The sequence below is a fragment of the Micrasema longulum genome, unplaced genomic scaffold, assembly GCF_059751315.1.
Source record: "Micrasema longulum isolate JH-2025_06_02 unplaced genomic scaffold, ASM5975131v1 h1tg001404l, whole genome shotgun sequence".
In the NCBI taxonomy this organism is placed as follows: domain Eukaryota; kingdom Metazoa; phylum Arthropoda; class Insecta; order Trichoptera; family Brachycentridae; genus Micrasema; species Micrasema longulum.
This window is the reverse complement of record NW_028278590.1, coordinates 79440-97641: the sequence shown is the minus strand read 5'-3', so window position 1 is coordinate 97641 and position 18202 is coordinate 79440. Positions and strand designations below refer to the sequence as shown.

General features: G+C 33.2%; 1 protein-coding gene across 3 annotated transcripts in view; it reads right to left on the bottom strand.

The window, feature by feature from the left end:
- LOC148275527 (uncharacterized) overlaps positions 1-18202 on the bottom strand; it is a 200373-nt gene that overhangs the window by 108523 nt on the left and 73648 nt on the right. For all 3 annotated transcript variants that reach the window (XM_088235572.1, XM_088235573.1, XM_088235574.1), the window contains one exon: positions 14380-14532. In XM_088235572.1, the coding sequence (XP_088091698.1) occupies positions 14380-14532 (153 nt within the window). The remainder of the gene's footprint in view (positions 1-14379; positions 14533-18202) is intronic.

Here is an 18202-nt window from a genome sequence, read left to right as displayed (position 1 = left end):
TTAGTTGCAACAAATTTAAATATAAACAACTAACTGGGGAGAAAATCCAGCCAGTCTGCAAGCATTTTGACATACTTAAAACATTGTTGAAAACTTTAGTACCTTCAGTTTAGTGTGTGAAAAAAAACCAGAACCCTGAACGATCGTTTTTGACTCGACGGCTAATCTCAGGTAAAATAATTTATTAAAGAAATCAAGTGGAGATAAATCCACCTCGTAGTGAAGTTGTTGGCGAGTTCGCCTACCATTCTTAAGGTCCTGGGTTCGATTCCTGTGAGGGTGGACATAAAATATTGGTTTTGACAGGTGGTTCTACACTCCCCTCAATGCAATATTTCAATATTCCTGAACTGACACGTGAAGCCCAAGGCTGATCAGCTGATAACCTTACCTTCAAGTAACAGATAATCGTAATCGTAAGAAACCGATTTTCTACCTAGATTATGGATGACAGTGATTATTTCGCACAATAAATATTTACTATTTGCGTATTATCATAAATATGTTTTTTTTATGATGTTTTATTATGGGAACGAAGACCATTTAAAAACCCAGATGTATCTGCCGTCTTCGGATAAACGGTTAACAAATATCATAAATATTTTAGAAAAACGCAAAAATTACCGACATATTTTTTTTCCTTCCTTTCCTTTTTCTTTACGCCTCTTAAAAACAACAAAATCGGTTTAGTTTTTGGGTGCGGAAAACGGGAATACGAAACGTCAATTTTCGTTAGGCTCGATCAGTCCGGCGTGCAGTTGTCGTCAGAGGCAGAAAAACAATTGATTGATTGATTTGGTGTTTATTTTGTAGAACTCCATATTTAAACTTATAATTAGAAAGCAAACTTTGATTTGAGTCTTCTGAACACTTTATTTTATTTTTACAAATATAAACATGTAAAAATAAAAACTTCGTGACAATTGTTTCGCCTTAATAGGGCATTTTCAAACGAATGATTCGTTTGATTTGTTTGAAAATACCCTAATAAAGCGAAACAATTGTCACGAAGTTTTTATTTTTACATGTTTATATTTGTAAAAATAAAATAAAGTGGTCAGTAGACTCAAATCAGTGTTTGATTTCTAATTATAAGTTCAGAAAAACAATGTTCAAATATCTATTATCAAAACCTTCTCAATATAAAAAACATACTTTGTTAAAAGTTTATGTGTGAAATGTAAAATAATAATAATTATTGACTGTGTACTGTGTACTAATTTATTCACACAAATAAAAAAAGTATTTATATAAATAATGATGAGATTGAAGGGTTGGGGAAATTAAATAAAATGTTATGCGTGCGACGTCAAGATAAAATTATAGAAAGTCTTCGTTCAACGCGTCTTTTATTTTTCATGCTTTCTGCTTTTCATGCACTGCGGCTTTTATTGTTTTAATTAATAATTCTAAATTAAACACTTGAGCGTAGACAGTACTACATAGTCTAATATAACATGCACTTGGCCTTGCATACAAATTCAGGTGAAATTTACAATTTAAATGCGAAGTGTTTAGTGCTCAACGATTGAGATTTATTTTTTTGGCTTAAGTGGTTAGCTTTTGCGCTGCCCTGCATTTTAAATTAATATTTATTTAGTTAATTGTCGGATTCGTGGTGGAATGGTCAGCGCGTTTGCCTACCATACAAGAGATCTCGGGTTCGATTCCTGACATGGTTGATATTAAATATTTATTTAAAAGTGTGTTTTCACACAAGCATATTTCATAGTGCCTGGACTGGTACCTGAAGCGTAAGACTAATTATCTTACCCTCATGTAACAAAAATGACCAAGTTACGCTGCAATCGGTGTACCAATGCAGTGCCTTGTTCATCATTAGGTGCGAAAGGGGAATGATGATGATGAATCAAATATAATATTTTAAGCCAGCATTTTAATTGTACTCACGTTAATACCTCAACCATTTCCTCCATGACGGGACGAATTTGTCCTGAAGTAAAATTACTCATATATGAGAATACATTTTATGTAACTAATCACCGTTGGTACAGACTAGGATTTTTTTGAGTAGTTTCGGCCATTTTGAAGTAATAGTCTAAAAAAACGACTCCTAGGGATCAGTTTTGCGTAGAGCTATCGCCCGTTCGGTTGTGTTAAATTACTACTCCTTTATTTTACAAACTACTTCAATACTATAATTATAATGGCAGGTAAGTTATTTTTAAAATGTATTTTTTGTTGTTTGATTAAAGTGCTGGTTTTTGATTTATTTTTGTAAATATATCGTATTGAAAAAATAGCATCATTTTTATATTGCAAATCTCGAACGGTACAAATTTGTAACACAGTTTTTTTATAACATGAAAAAAAAAACAAGAAAAACATATAACATTTGAAAAATAAAAAGTTTATAACCTCTACTAAATCTTTATTCAGTGATCAAAAGATTAATTAAGCTAACGATTTATCGATTGATTTGGTGGTACTTACGTATAACTCGTATATATAATAGTAAAGAAAATTTTGTAAGGGAATTTCCGTTTTGCTCTGAAAATTATTGGATGTACGAGTAACTACTTTGGACAGAGCTTTATGATAATGATCTTGTTAAAAGCGTTGTATTGATTGATTGTTTGGTATTTACGAGGGTTGATTGATAGGCTTCACCCCTGACCTATTTCGATGGATAAAATAAACTTTTGTGCCTTACTTTTCAATGTAGTTTCCACATCTAACGTAATCCAACCTATCGTAATATAATCTAACTTCACATAGGAAAATAAAAACAAAAAATGTAGAAGAATAAATAATACATTAAACTATTGCTCCATTGGGTCTTCGGGTATTTTTTTCTGTATAATAAGGAAAAACTTATTGGTTATATTCATCAAGTCATATTTCTTCTCCCGTTAGTAATAGTCGAGTGGATTTCCGTTTTTTACCCGAAACCATAGTAATATTTTACATTTGATTTTGATTTGTGGAACAGTTTTACTGCGAGAGGCCATTTTTATTCAATGACAACAACACGTGACATGCGACACCGTAAGTGGTAGAAAATCTAACAAAAAAGAACAATCGGGCGCGATTTGTATCCAGCTAAAACATTATGGCCGATCGTTCTGTCAGCCTAAATGCAATACGGCTAATCTTCGATCAGCCGTTTTATGATACGAGGCCGTTTTGGCTAGCTAATATGTTGTATTTAAATTTGTTGCAACAGAGAAGGAAAACATTTTTGAGAAGGGAATATGGGAGTCTAGGCATTAACAGGGCTTATGACCTGTCATTGACTGGTTTAAGTGGCCACTTTACACACTGTGTAAAATTCATCATTCTGCCTATGTTTGAACATTCTATCCATCCGTCCAGGTCATAACAACTCCCTAGGGAGAAAATCCAGCCAGTCTGCAAGCATTTGAACATACTCAAAACATTGTTGAATATGTAATCTGCCTAAAATGACAATCTGGCTGCGGAATATGCATTTCTGTCAGCGATGCTCCAAAATTTTTATAGTTTCCCGGTAAAACATTTGTCAGCCCCGTGCCAACCACTCATCCACACACCGCAGCCCATGTTCCAGCACACGAGGCTTGAGTGTCAATAGCTGCGTTTGAATCGGTTGAAAACCCTTCATATTCACCTGATCTAGCCCCCAGTGATTACAGGCTATTCCCAAAACTCAAGAAACGTTTGCATGGAAATAAATTTTTGGACGACAATGAGGTCATGTGCTGTATAGGTCAGTAAATAACAGAGGTGGGACAAGTGTTTTACCAGACTATAGAAATGTTGGAGTATCACTAGGAGAAGTGCACAGATGTCAGACTATTTAGAAAAAATACAGTACAAATGTTGGAGTATCACTAGAAGTGCACAGATGTCAGACTATTTAGAAAAAATACAGTACAATTTTTTTTCTCATCCACTTCGAAATGGGTTATGGGTTAAGCATATCAAACAACCCTCCTATTTTATTAACGTTTTTGAGGTAGAATCAGAATTCAAATATAAAAACCAAATATTATTTAAGAAATCTACAGATTTTTTCTTGTTTGATTGAAGGTTAATTTTTTAGTAAGAAAAATTCGAAGACTCGCCAAATCAAAAACATTAAAAGGTACGATCGATAACCTATACTCGTATATACATACATCTAATCAAATTCATTTTTCAAGTAACATAATTTGGAAACTAAATGTTTTCGACTCTATTAGACATTTATGTTTACTCTATTTTGTCTTATGACTAGGTGGATCAGAACTTAATTGTAATGAATGATTCATGACGTACATTATAATATTATTTTTAGGTGAAATTATCAACATTGTAGCCATTTGAAAATTTGTTTTCTTATAATAAAAAGTACATAATTATTAATTTAGAACAGCTGACACAATGTTCCGGTAACCTAATGTTGAACCCATGACCCCAAAAGGCAACTAACCTCACCTGACCTGCCGAAAGTAGATCGATATATGAATACAACGCCTTAATATTTCCGTGACATTTGCGAGTCGCCATTGTGCAGAGTAGAGAGTAGCTGATAGCTCGAGTGATATTTTCCGTTGGAAAAAAGTCATTAGGATACAATTGCTCATATAATTTTGTATGTATAATGTAATTTGTATACAGCCCGCCGACACGAAGATGGCGCATGATTCCATTAGAAGCTTTAATGAAAAAATCGCACGTTATTATATTCATTACATAACCGCATATCAAATTAATAAAATTTTGTATTTTTAATAATATACGTGGTAATGCGTTCATGATGTGAAAATATGAGTATTATTGTTAGTAAATATAAGTATATAGGTACTTACCGACTTTTTGTGTCTACCGGTTTCGAGACGTAACCGTCTCTTCGTCAGTACACTCACTACACTAACATGCAAATACTAAAATACAATTTCAACTTTACCATTACCGTAGTATACAAGTATTAGCGAAAAAATACATAAACCACACGCAGAGTTAAAAGGGGTGCAAACACCGCCATGTCCGAGTATGTAATAAAATTCATCATTATCATAATTTCCTTTCCGCGCCCTAATAGTGCATAGGACAATGGATCGGTACACCAATTTTACCGTATATTGATCATTTTTGTTACATGAAGGTAAGAAGATCAGTCTTACGCTTCAGGTACCAGTCCAATGACTGAAATATTCTAGTGTAAAAACACCCCTTAAAATAAATATTTCATACAAACCATGTCAGGAATCGAACCCGAGACCTCTTGCATGGTAGTCAAACGCGCTGACGATTACACCACGAGGCTGCCGCAATAAAATAAGGTTAATAATATTTAGCGATATATTGCAGAATGTGTGTGAGTAGGGGTTAGGAAGGGGAGAGGCTATGGGGATGGAAGTTACACGATTGGTTAATTTTTGAATAAAAAAGCCGGCTTTTTTGAAAAGATATTAGATTATTATTAATTAGGGGAATATAATTTTTTAAAGCTTTTTGAATCTAAATCACACATGCGTATTTTATCGTAAATATTTTGTATACTATGGTGACACGTACGTATGCTTAAGGCGAAAGTGTATTTTAGTATTTGCATGTTGGTGTAGTGAGTGTCCTGACGAAGAGACGGGTGCGTCTCGAAACCGGTAGACATAAAAAGTAGGTAAGGTGTTATGCACTCATATTTAATGACCTTAATTAAAAAAAATTACCACAAAGTTGATGCTTTAAACATAAATAATATGAACAGATGAGATTAAGTTAAGCTTCCTTAAATAGTATTATTCGCCTTGAAGAATTACTTGTACAACCTTTTGAAATAAATTACGAGTTTTAATCATCATTACGCATCAACAATAATATGTAAATGAATAATCATTCATCTCAAATAATCATCTGTTTGGTACGGGATAAGCAAATCGTTCGATAAAATTATTGAAATGTATTTTAAAATTCTAACTTTACGTATATTTTATATTCACAAAAAGAGTTTTTAACACCAAAATTTTAAAATAAATTGTAAACCCAAATCTACTTGATTTTTAACCACCACATAAAAGAAATCGAGGTAAAATGAATATACCAACTTTGACCTTTACTCCGCCTCCAGTCAGGTATTTTCTCGATAGAATCATAATATGATGTTCACATAATATGATATTATATGAATACAAACATTTTTTAAGAATATCCGTACAGATTATTCACTATAAGAAAAAAATTATTTAAAGAGGGATAACGTTCATTCCATCATTAAGTAAGTACCACTTTGAACTAAATTTATGGGGTTTGCTATCAAATAATAAATTAGCTGTTACATAGATAAACGAGTGAAATATTATTTGGCAACGGTTTCAGATAGCATTTTTATGTTTTAGAGTTATTCCTTTGGCTCTGATGAATAGTTTGACTTCAAATGCTAAATAACTTACATCTAAATACTCGTATATTTTATATATATATTGTTTCTTAAAATATAAATTATTTCCTTATAATTTAATCAATAATCGAATCGTTTACCACAGTGGGACAGCCTTAACAAAACCTTCAATTAAAAATATGCTCTGAAATCTCTCGTACTTGAATCAGTACACCATATAAAATATTTGGGAATAGTTATTGAAAAATATTTTAAATGGATAGAACACATCAAATATGTAACGCAAAAAATTAGAAAACTTTCACATATCTTCAAGTCGATACGTGACATCTCATACCTAATTAAACTCAAACAACTAAATCTTAATAAAACAACTTTGTTTTCAACAACTAAATGTTTATATTTTTTTTAATATATATTTTTTACCGACTTTGAGGAAGAAGCTTGTTTGCTTTGAAACCGGTCGGTGAAAAAAATATAAATTTTTAAAAAAATACAGGGGTTAAAAACAAACAATATTTTTAGTTTGTCCAAATTTTTGTAGACAAGGACTGGATTTAACTCCCTGGGGAGCTGTTTATATTAACATATTACAACAGAGATGGAAAACATTTAAGAATGTTACACAGTGTGTAAAGTTGCCACTTAAACAAGCCATTGACAGGTCATAAGCCATGTAGAGGCCTAAACTTACCTCACACCACATTAAAAATAAAAAAAATTGCGTTCTTATAATTTTCCTAAATATTTCAATTTTGGAGGCCATTTTCAACGAGTTTTATACAACTCACTATTAAAAAACAAGAAACAAATTATAGTAGAGCGGGCTGCGAACCTCTGACCTCTGATCCGTGATACCGGGACACTAGGTTCGGGACCATAACCCGGTTATACATCATCAGAAAGGGATACGGTAAAACGTTGATGGTGGTTAAATATTTATTTATGCTTTACTAATAGATCGAATCTTCCAACATATTCCGTGTTCAAAACAATTCACAAAAAATATTGATTGTGTTAAAACAACTTCAGAACAAAACGATTTTTATTGTTTATTAATTTATTTGGCTGGAATTTATTAGTGCGTTAAATATTTTATTATGATAGGTAGTTTCATTTTAGGCAGTGTCACGAACTTTCCGTGGCGTACAACGTGACCTGTTTCGTTTTTACCATATTGCCAACCTTAACTAAAATAATAAATCCAATAAAGTGTATTTTATATCCATGTTTTTAAATATTCATTGTCTCTTGATTTATTTATTCAACAGGAGATTAGTTAGGTCAAGTGTCTGAACTCCATGAGACTACAAATCCTCTATTGAGTTTGGAGTGTTAGGACACGTAATAATATAATCAAAAGTGGAACCATCAAAATATACTTACGTCACTTACTTACTTTCACGAAATGAAAAAAAGTGAATACTACTGATCTTTTTTTAACTTTTATACATTACATATTTATTATTATATAAACAATTAATTATTCGCGTTAATCGTTCATTCAGAACGACCGACTAAATAAATATTGTAATGATATAATGGAAAAGTTCGCAGCCAATCTGAGTTTGGTTCTGTTGGTTAGAATTTTCTACATACAATTTATGTATACACATATCGTAATTGCGAATATAAAATCGATGTCGAGAGAAATTTTAATACTTCTGAATCATAAATTTTGCATATTTTTCAAATGATACAAAGGTTATTCTTCCTTTCATAGTTCTTCTCTAAAGCTCGGGTTTCCTAGGACAGCGGTGCCCATATTTTAACGGCCGTAGTGAACATTGATGCGGTTGACAGCCGTCGTAACGGTGAATAGAGAGTGGTTTCCTATAAAAACGGTGATGATAACACCGTTTAAAAATAAAACCACTCTCTAGTCACCACTACGACGGCTGTCCACCGCATCACCGTTCACTACGGCCGTTAAGATACGGGCACCGCTATCCTAGGAAACCCTAGCTTAACTAAACGCAGAAGTATGTTTGACCAGTCGACTGCAGTCTCTTCAAAATTTTAAAGAAGATATCTTAAGTCATCATAAGAACATATTTTAATAAATTGAGAGAAAGGCTATTTTTTTAATAATCCATTACCAAATAAAACTATTTTAAAACTCAGTTTAAGATACTCTGTTCCCATTTAGATATTCTTTGGCTTCTTGTTGATTTGACGATCTGTTCTACTCAGACTACTCAGTTTCTCGGGATGAGGCCCAACAAAAACGGAACAACTATGGATGGCTTCAGCCAAACGACAGAATTTAATTCAGTATACGGCACTACTCGATATAAGGAGTACGGCTGTACCCGCACAGCGCTTTAAATTCGGTGAGCGAGCATTTGCGGTTGCAGGTGCTATGCCATGGAATGCTCTCCCAACAGAAGTGCGAAACTGTGAGAGTGAAGAGATGTTTCAAAAAAAAAAATAAACCCGCTTGTTTTCCAAACCATTTTAATAAATCCGTAGCATGTATAACAAAGTAAATAATTTGACTCAAATTACAAATTAAAATATATTTTATAAAACAAATATTGAACAACACATTAACTACTGTAACAGCATATTATTTTTTTCATCCCAAGAAAATTTAAACAAACTCACCATATTACAAAACGAAGAAGAAGAAGACTAATTTTGAAAATAGTTGATACACAAGTGTAAATTTGATATCAAAAGAATTAAAAGTACTAACATATAGGCAATGAATATTATTTAATACGATGATGTTTGTGTATAATATTATAAATTTTAAAAAAAAACACAATTTTGGAAAACAATTGATCAACGATCACAATAGTAAAGAAAAGGTCAAAAAATTCTGTTTTATATAATATTTATTTTATATCGTTGTTATACATGCTACGGATTTATTCCAATGATTTAGACAACAAGTGGGTTTTACGTTTTTTCAACATCACTTCACTCTCACAGTATCGCGCTTCTGCTGGGAGAGCATTCCATTCCGGCAGTAAAAAATATTATGTAATGAGAAAAAACATTCATGAAGAAAAAAAAAACAAAATTCAAAGAGAAGGCTAAGAAATATGCGTTTAATAACTTATTAATGAAACATACATATGTGCATTGTTATAATTATAGCACACATAGGAATATATTTACGTGTGCCCTATTTCAAGAGTCAAAATAAAATTTAAAAAAACGTTAAATTATATTTATTTATTTATTCGATAAAAATCACTTTGTAAAGCGCCTTTGAGGTATTATGTTACAAAAATGGCGCTGCATAAGTTATCTATAATAATAATAACTATCCTTTCATCGCTTATGGCAGTGTTTCCCAGCCATCTTTATGCCATGCCTCACTGTAATCTTTTCAAAAGTCAGATACCACACCGGCATCTTTTTTAATTAAACAGCAGGTAAATTTTCAAATCATCTTGTAATTTGTTTGTGAACATATGAACCCCTAATGAAATTAAATAAAACCTATTCTTATACTACTACTACTACCATCACGCCATTTCCCCGTAGGGGTAGGCAGAGAGAATGGACCGCCCCACACGTCTATCCTGGCATACAATCCTAGCTTCTTCCACATTCATACATCTTGTCATACATGCCCTTCGGTTCTGTCTGCTTTTGACATGACCAGACTTAAGATTTTGGTTTATCTGATCATGCCACGTCTTCCTTGGTCGTCCTCGTCTAACGTTGCCGTTCATTTTTGCCATATTTACTTGTTTTACCATTCTCTCGTCGTCCATTCGTTCTACGTGACCAAACCATCTCAGAGACCCTTTCTTAATTTTATCAATTATACTTGTCTCAGATTTACACTCTCGCCTGATTTCATCATTCGTAACCCTGTCATACATTGATTTCCCACACATTCGTCTAAGAGATCGCATTTCAACCGCGTTCACTCGGCTTTCATCCTTCCTCTGCCAGTTCCATGTTTCACTTCCATACATAAGTGTTGGGACTAAAACTCCGTTGTGCACTGCAAGTTTAGCTTCGATTGACATATTTTTATTAGAAATTACTGTGCTTAGTGCTCCGTTCATTCATCCTATTCTTATACATATATTATAACTGAAATTATTACATAACAGAAATTGAAAATGTAAGTAAGTAGAATAAAATAAATACGTGTATCGTGCCCTTTATAGACATTGACATATCTATAACAATGTACTATCAAAATACCACAATACAATTGTGCAGCTTGGGCCCGATATCAATACAACATCTACAGCTACATCCTGCACAGTTTCTGTGTATTTAGATACTTATTGAAATTATAACGGGATTCATTCTATTTTAAGTACAATTTAGCGTATATTTGTACATCTCAGGCATTTTTTCGTATGACCGATGAGTATTCCCCTTTATATGTGGAATGTCGACGTGTCTCATCTCTGAAGCGTGGTGTCCCACCTCTGATGCCTTATGCCCCACTGGCGTTCGCTCCACTGTGGGAAACACTGGTTAGGGGGTCTTCCGGTGGGCGCCGTCCGGAGGGCAATTCTTTGGCTGCTGTGGACACCAGTCTATCGCTGCTCATTCTGTTTATGTGGTCTCTGCAGAATCTTCTACAGGATCTGCTCCAGTCCGTATATCGATTTCGATTTCGCACGTTTCTCGTATAAATTCATTAGTTTTTATTTACACGAAACATTACAAATAAAAAAAAACATGTATTATTAATTTATTTTCATTATTTTGCTGCCTTTATCGTTAATAGTAATTGATCAAAAGTGAATTCCGAACTAACGATTCTATTGTATATATCCCTCTTCCTTTCGTCTTCTTTATCTCCTCATCATCAATCTTCTTGCTGTGCATCTTTTCGCCCACGTTCAAGAACCTTGGTCTATACAAGTAACCCAAAGAAAGGTTTCTTGGTTAACTTTGTGTCTCCCTCACGATTCGTAATTACGGAAGTTTGTCACGGACTCCGCGGCGCGGAGTGCCTAATACTACTTCCCGTTCCTCGACCTTGGAGGTCAAGTCTACTAGAGAGTACTAGAGGTAGGGATAAAGAGAACCAGACACCTCCATAACCACTTGAAAGGCCGCCTTTGGAAAACTCTTTGCAAGAAAATCAACCTTTAAAACGAAATTTTAATAAAAATAAATCAAACTTTAAAAAAAGTTAAATTGAATTCTTCCAAATTTAAGTAATGCTGTAGTTTGATAAAAGGTAAGGAAATCGTGTTTGCTATTTTAAAACGTTGTTATTTCAAAATCACACCATTATTTATATATATATATTAAATAGTTAGCTAAAAATTTGCATCACATTTGTGTATATCAACCACAATTTTTTTTTAAAAGTAGGTTTTTTAAAAAGAATAACAAAAAATCTCAAATTAAATACAAGCACTGAAAATCAATACAATGTCAAGCAGAAAGCTCAGAATAGGGAAATGAGGACAATATTGAGATGTGGAAGATATAGAAAAATTCAACATATGTTGACGGTACTGAATATGCTTTCGGTAAAGCAAAGAGTAATTTTGAATACTTTAGTGTTAATATTTAAATTTAAAAAAATATTATTGCCATGTTTTGTGATGTTCAGCGTAATAAAGAAATTCATCGCTGTCCTACGAGGGGAGGTGAACGTTTCAGACTCCCCAAAACAAGAATCCAGGCAACCCAAAAAAATCTGTATCATAAAGGACTTGCCAAAATATATTAAGGATGCTTGCTGGGTCTATCGCATCGTTTCGTGGGATGGCGATGATTTTTGCTAAAAACAAACATCCATATTGGTAGATAGAGTGTCATCGGAAAGTTTCTGGATTTCACAACAATGTTTTGTTTTTGAAATTATTTTTGTCTAGATACATATATTTATTTTTTTTACATTTACATTTTTTTTGCACCACAACAGGCCAGGAGGCCTAATTACAGTGGTGAATTACATCACAGAGCACCCAGCATATTGTTTATTAGTTAAGGTGTAACTAGGTGTTCAAATTTTATTTGTACAAATACCTTAATAAATGCTTTACATTACTGATAAAAACAACATTTAAAAAATATATTTTTATTATTAAATGTAGGTACTTGAAACTACAAAAAAGAGTTCTAGGCGACTAGAAAATAAAACACTATTTATATTTTTTAAATTAAAACAAAAGAAGAAATATTTACGTCTTTGTGATTTAACAATATATTAAACATTTTGGGGACGGTTTCAACGAGTTGAAAATAACTCTCTATTAGAAAATGGGATGTATGGAAGCGAAGTATGGACTTAGAAAAACAGGAATGAAAGTAGGCTGAATGTTGCGAAATGCGATCTCTCAGGTGAATATGTGGTAAAATGATGTACGATAAATACACAAATGTCGAGATCCGTGAATTATGTAAAGCTGAAACAAGCATTATCGAAAAAATCAAGAAAGGCGCTCTGCGTTGGTTTGAACATGTAGAGCGAGTGGGCAGCAAAAGAACGGGTTAAAACATTTTCAATGCGAATGTTGATGGATTTAGAAATAGAGGAAGACCAAATCCAAAAAATATTTGAAGAAGGATATGTTGAAAGTCGGAATAATCGACGCTCGTGCAAGAGATGTAGCAATTGCAGAGGAAGAAGATATCACAAAACTTATAGCGCTGATAATACGGTACATAAAAAAAAAAATTACTTAGTTTAATAATAGTCTAAAAATAAAATAAAACCACCAAACTTCCTCACTAACCCACTACATGCTCTTACAGTTAAAATAAAAATATATGACATCATATTAGTTGTTAATACATAGGTTACTGTTTTATGATGTAGAGAGTTATTTTCTTGCATAATATTATATATTTGGTTAAACTTATAGCCGGCAAATAAATTGGGTTATATTTCATAGCCCTCGTACAAGACATAATCTATCAACCTTAAGAATATTGTGGAATAGTGAATACACGCATAAATATTATTTCGCCAGAATTGGCGAGCGGCCATTTCAATTTGACGTAAAATATTATACGCTGATATTAATAATACCGTAGGATAAAGGATGTAATTAATATTTTAATACTAACTATAATACTAAATGGTATATAGTAGGCGTAAATTAGTACGGAGTATAATTCATTATTTTTTCAAAAATAGATGTCGCTAATCTTCTTTACACTTTATTCTCTATAAAAATCTAACATCCATGGGAAAGTAATATTTAAACTAAGTATATACAGAGAATAAAAAAATCGCACTTGAATATAGAAGTAAACAAACTTCCTGTAGGACGAATGGTGAGTGTGACACAGGTGATATTGCAATTACTCCGCCTGTGACGTCTCAAGTTCTCTACGGTGAGTTGTCCTGATTGGTGACCTGACTTTCCGGTAACAGAAAATGTATAATTTCACCTTTTGGCATATTTTTTTAGTGTTTTTTTTTTTTTAATATATATTTCTACGTACCTATATTTACTTCCATTTTTATTTATCATTGATTTTATTTCGCTTTGAATGTTTATTTTTAATTATATTTTGTATGCGCATATGTATATATTTAATTGGATTGTTATTTTTTGACATTTAAAAAATATATATATTTATTGTAAAAATATACTTTAAACTAATTTTTTTGTAACATTTTCTTTTTTTTAATGCACTTTAGACACAATTTAAAAACTGCCGAGTTATGAATGATATATATTATGTTGACGTAATTTTTTTAAAAATTTAATTTATATCTAAGTGTTTATTTCCACTAATTGCGTATTTTTTGTAAGCTAAAAACACCGTATGCCGTACATATTAATAAATAAACAATTAACATTCTCATTGGTTGATTTCGGAGAACTAGTGACGTCGATTAAAGTAGTTTATTTTTATCAAAATTATTTTTAATATTTTTTTCATTCATTTTCGAGAAATTTCATTTTACGATTAAAGGCTTTAATTTTTACAGCGCGTATGAAATATTTTTTTTTGTTCAATTTCTGGCACCTGAAGCGTAAGACTGGTCACCTTGTGTTCCGCGTTACAAAAACTATCCAGATACGCTGCAATTGGAGTGTCGCTGCAGTTCCCTACGCATCAGTAAGAACAGCTAGGATATAATTGAAGGATAAGCTTACCTATCGTCCCATTGGTCTGTTTGGCAACCACGGGACTTGGCTGCGTCCTTATCGGCGGCGAGGGGGCCGGCTGGTGATGGGGAGCAGGTGGCGGAGGAGCAGTGGGCCCGACAGGGGGGCATGACATGCGAACATCGCGCTTCTTAGAGTTACCTGAGGAAGAAATAAACAATTCATTATACAATACACATTTAATGTATTTATTTAACTGTTTTAACGTTGGTTCATTGTTTTAGGTCCCGACTAGCTAAGAAGTTTAGGCAGGGTCTTTTACATCACATGCGCTTTTCATTGGATGACGCTAAAACAATAAAAATCATTACTAATTGTGAAAAAAACTGAACATTTAATTTTTTTTAAAAGAGATATAATTAAAACAGAAAAAATATTGTGTCAAAGGAATAGTTCATAGAATATAAATGGTCTACATTTTATCCACTTGTAAACAACCTTCTTATATGCATTACAATTGACAGACTGACGTCGTTATGTTAGGGTCAAACATGTTACAAAACCTGGGGTGCTATTCTGAACCACTCACGTGGCACGAGAAAACAGTTTTTATCGTGTATTTTGCATGTAAATACACGAGATAATACGGCCACGAGAGCGTTTGGAATACCAGCCCTGGGGTGCTATTCTGTACCACTCTCGCGGCACGAGAAAACTGTTTGGAATACTAGCCCTGGGGCCCTAAATCGTGAAATTCTTATTTTATATAAATTTGAAGCACAAGAGATATAAGATTTAATTTTTTTGCAACGCGGATAGATAACATTTTCGAGAAAGGAAGATGGAAGTCTAGGCATTTACAGAACTTATGACCTGTCATTGGCTCTCACAAAAGTCAGCAGATGGTAGAGTAAGGAAAATGTTTTTATTATTAAACTAACTGGTAATAAAAATATAAAAATACAAAAAATATTTTCAAGCGTGGCCTAGTAGGTAAAATGGTTCAGCCGGATAAATCTCACCCACATAATAAGGTTTCAGCTTTTTTACTTCACAAAAGTCAAAAGATGGAAGAGTTAGGAAAAGTGAATGTTTATACATAGGCAGAGTGGTGAATGTTACACAGTGTGTTGAGTGGACAATTTAACTAGCCAATGATGGTCATAAGCCTTGTAAATGCCTAGACATCCATATCATTCATAAGCATTTAGAGTGGCACGATCAGGTTAACGAAGTTAGTCGTAAACTTTATAGCAGTTTGCACTCACTTAAAAGATTACAGAATTTCTTGCCAATTAATGTTAAGCAAACATTAGTCCAGAGCTTACTTCTTCCACTCCTTGACTACGCGGATGTATGTTATCCAGATGCTAACTCTGAAATGCTTGATAAGTTAGAACGATCGCAGAATATTTGTATTCGTTATATCTTTAATCTTCGCAAATTTGACCACATAACCGAGTATCGCACGCAACTACACTGGCTCAGTATCAGGCATAGAAGAAACATTAACATTTTATCACTTCTTCACAATATTTTAAATAATCCCACTTCGCCTGTTTATCTGAGAGAGCTCATCCAACCTCTTTCACAACACGGACTATCTCTTCGTTCTAGTAACGAGAGAACCCTTTTAATACCCTGTCATCGCTCTATTTTTTTTGCCTCCTCTTTCACAGTAGTAGCCGCTCGATTGTGGAATAATCTACCCACTAATGTAAGAGACGCCCCTTCTTTATTTACATTTAAGTCGAGATTGAAATGTCACTATCTAAATATTTAAATTGTTCCTTTATCCTTCTTCTTTCCTTCCCATCCCCTCTCCTCTCTTCATAGTAAAGTGTTTTTTTTTTATACATATATTTATTTTTGTTAATCTTTGCTTTTAATTTTTGTATAAAATTGTAAGATTCAATATGTCCATGTATTTATAATTTTCTCAAACTGAACGGTTTGGGTAGGTAGGAAGAAATTGCCTTAAGGCAATATGCCCGCCCTTATATGTATATTTATTGTATATGTATATAAAGTGTCAATAAATAAGCTTCCCATAAATGTATTTTTTCTGTGTTGCATAAATTTTAAATCTAAATGGCTCCCAGGAGAGGAAATCCAGCCTGTCTTTGAACATTTAGACATACTGAAAACATTTTTGATTGCAATACAATTTAAATTTATTAATATCATCATTTTTTTCCTAGACCTGATGCTGCATAGTATTGGGTAGTGCATCTGAATTTCGATCGCAGCTTATCAGCTATCATAAATTTCTAATATACAAAAATATTTATTTTTTTAAAAAGATAAATATTTGAGTTCTTATTATTTACTCAAATATTTAAATTTTTAGACCATTTTCTAAACGTCGTAAATAGCTCGTGCTGGAAAAATGGATATCGAGTTGTGGTATAGTGTGATTCGAACCTAGGACCTTTGGCCCGTGATTCCACGGGACCACAACCCGCTATAAAAATATGAATAAAAGTAATATGATGCCTTAAGGGTCGTTCACATGTGGACAATACAATAGATATGGTAATATTGTCGTGTCCCAGCTCCATGAATAGCTTCGACCGCGCAGGACAGAACGCTGTGACAATACGACAGTGTAATGCGGCGAAAATGAATACACGACGGCGTTTATTACGAGCGAGCTCACGAAATATATATTTTATTTATACCAAGATCTATTGGAATATCTTTTTGTTCTTCTTCTTCAGCCTTCTGTCCCCCACTGCTCGTTATAGGCCTGTTCCATTTTCTCGGTCGGTTGCTACTTGCAGCCATTTTTCACCCCCTACAGCAGCTATGTCGTCGGACCATCTTTTTTGTGGTCTTCCGACGCCTCGCTTATTCTCCCAAAGTCTCCATCTTAAAATTTTAGGGGTCCATCTTGTGGGGTCTTGCATCTCAACATGTCTTGTCCATTGCCACTTCAGTCCTGCTACGCGATCTATGATAGACGAACGAAATAATTTTAAAAATACATGTTCTGTTGCCAATTTCGTCAAAAAAATTATGTGCAGGAGCGACACGTTCACGTCGAGCAAATTGCTATTGTCACAAGGCCCTGTCCGTACGTATCCACACGAGGTAGGGGTAGTAATCATTGTTTTACGAAGATCTCAGTGGCGATGTATCGGAAAATAAAACTGTCCTACAAATTGTTGTTTACACGTGGAAAATAGTCGAGTCCTTGGACAAAACGGTATTGTATTGTCTACGTATAAACGCCTATTTAGAAAACAATAGTTGAACTATCACTGTACACGAGTTCGAATGTTCTAGAATTCTTTTGGCTTCGATGGATAATATTTCTTTTATAGTACATAATGTTTATCCATTCAGGCACAAAACGATGTACATACTCACACTGTCAACTAGATAATTCTCTCCGTAAGTCAATGAACTCTGCATAAAAGTACAGAGCTAACCTAACCTTACCGACAGATTGGCACAACCATATATACATAATGATCGTACTTGAAAGGTAACAACTCATTTCATTGTCTTTTTTAGATGCATTCTGGTTAAGTTTAATATACGGGTATTTCTCATTCCATGTTGTTTTATTGTCGAAAATTGCATTGTTAATTTAAGTGAGTGACCCTCAACGTAGTAATAAGTGGGTAAAATATTATTTTTTAGCTTGTAAATAGGTATACAAAGTCATATATAATTATTTATTTACCTAAACTGTATTCATCTTTTGAAATTTGGTTAATTATCCAAAATAAAATACTTTTATTGGACTTAATTCAACTTATATATTTTTTAAATATACAAGAATGTAAAATGTGACGCGTTTTGTCTTGTTAGGACATTATCAAACCAACATAAAAATATACACAAAGTTTCCTTACAATATTAC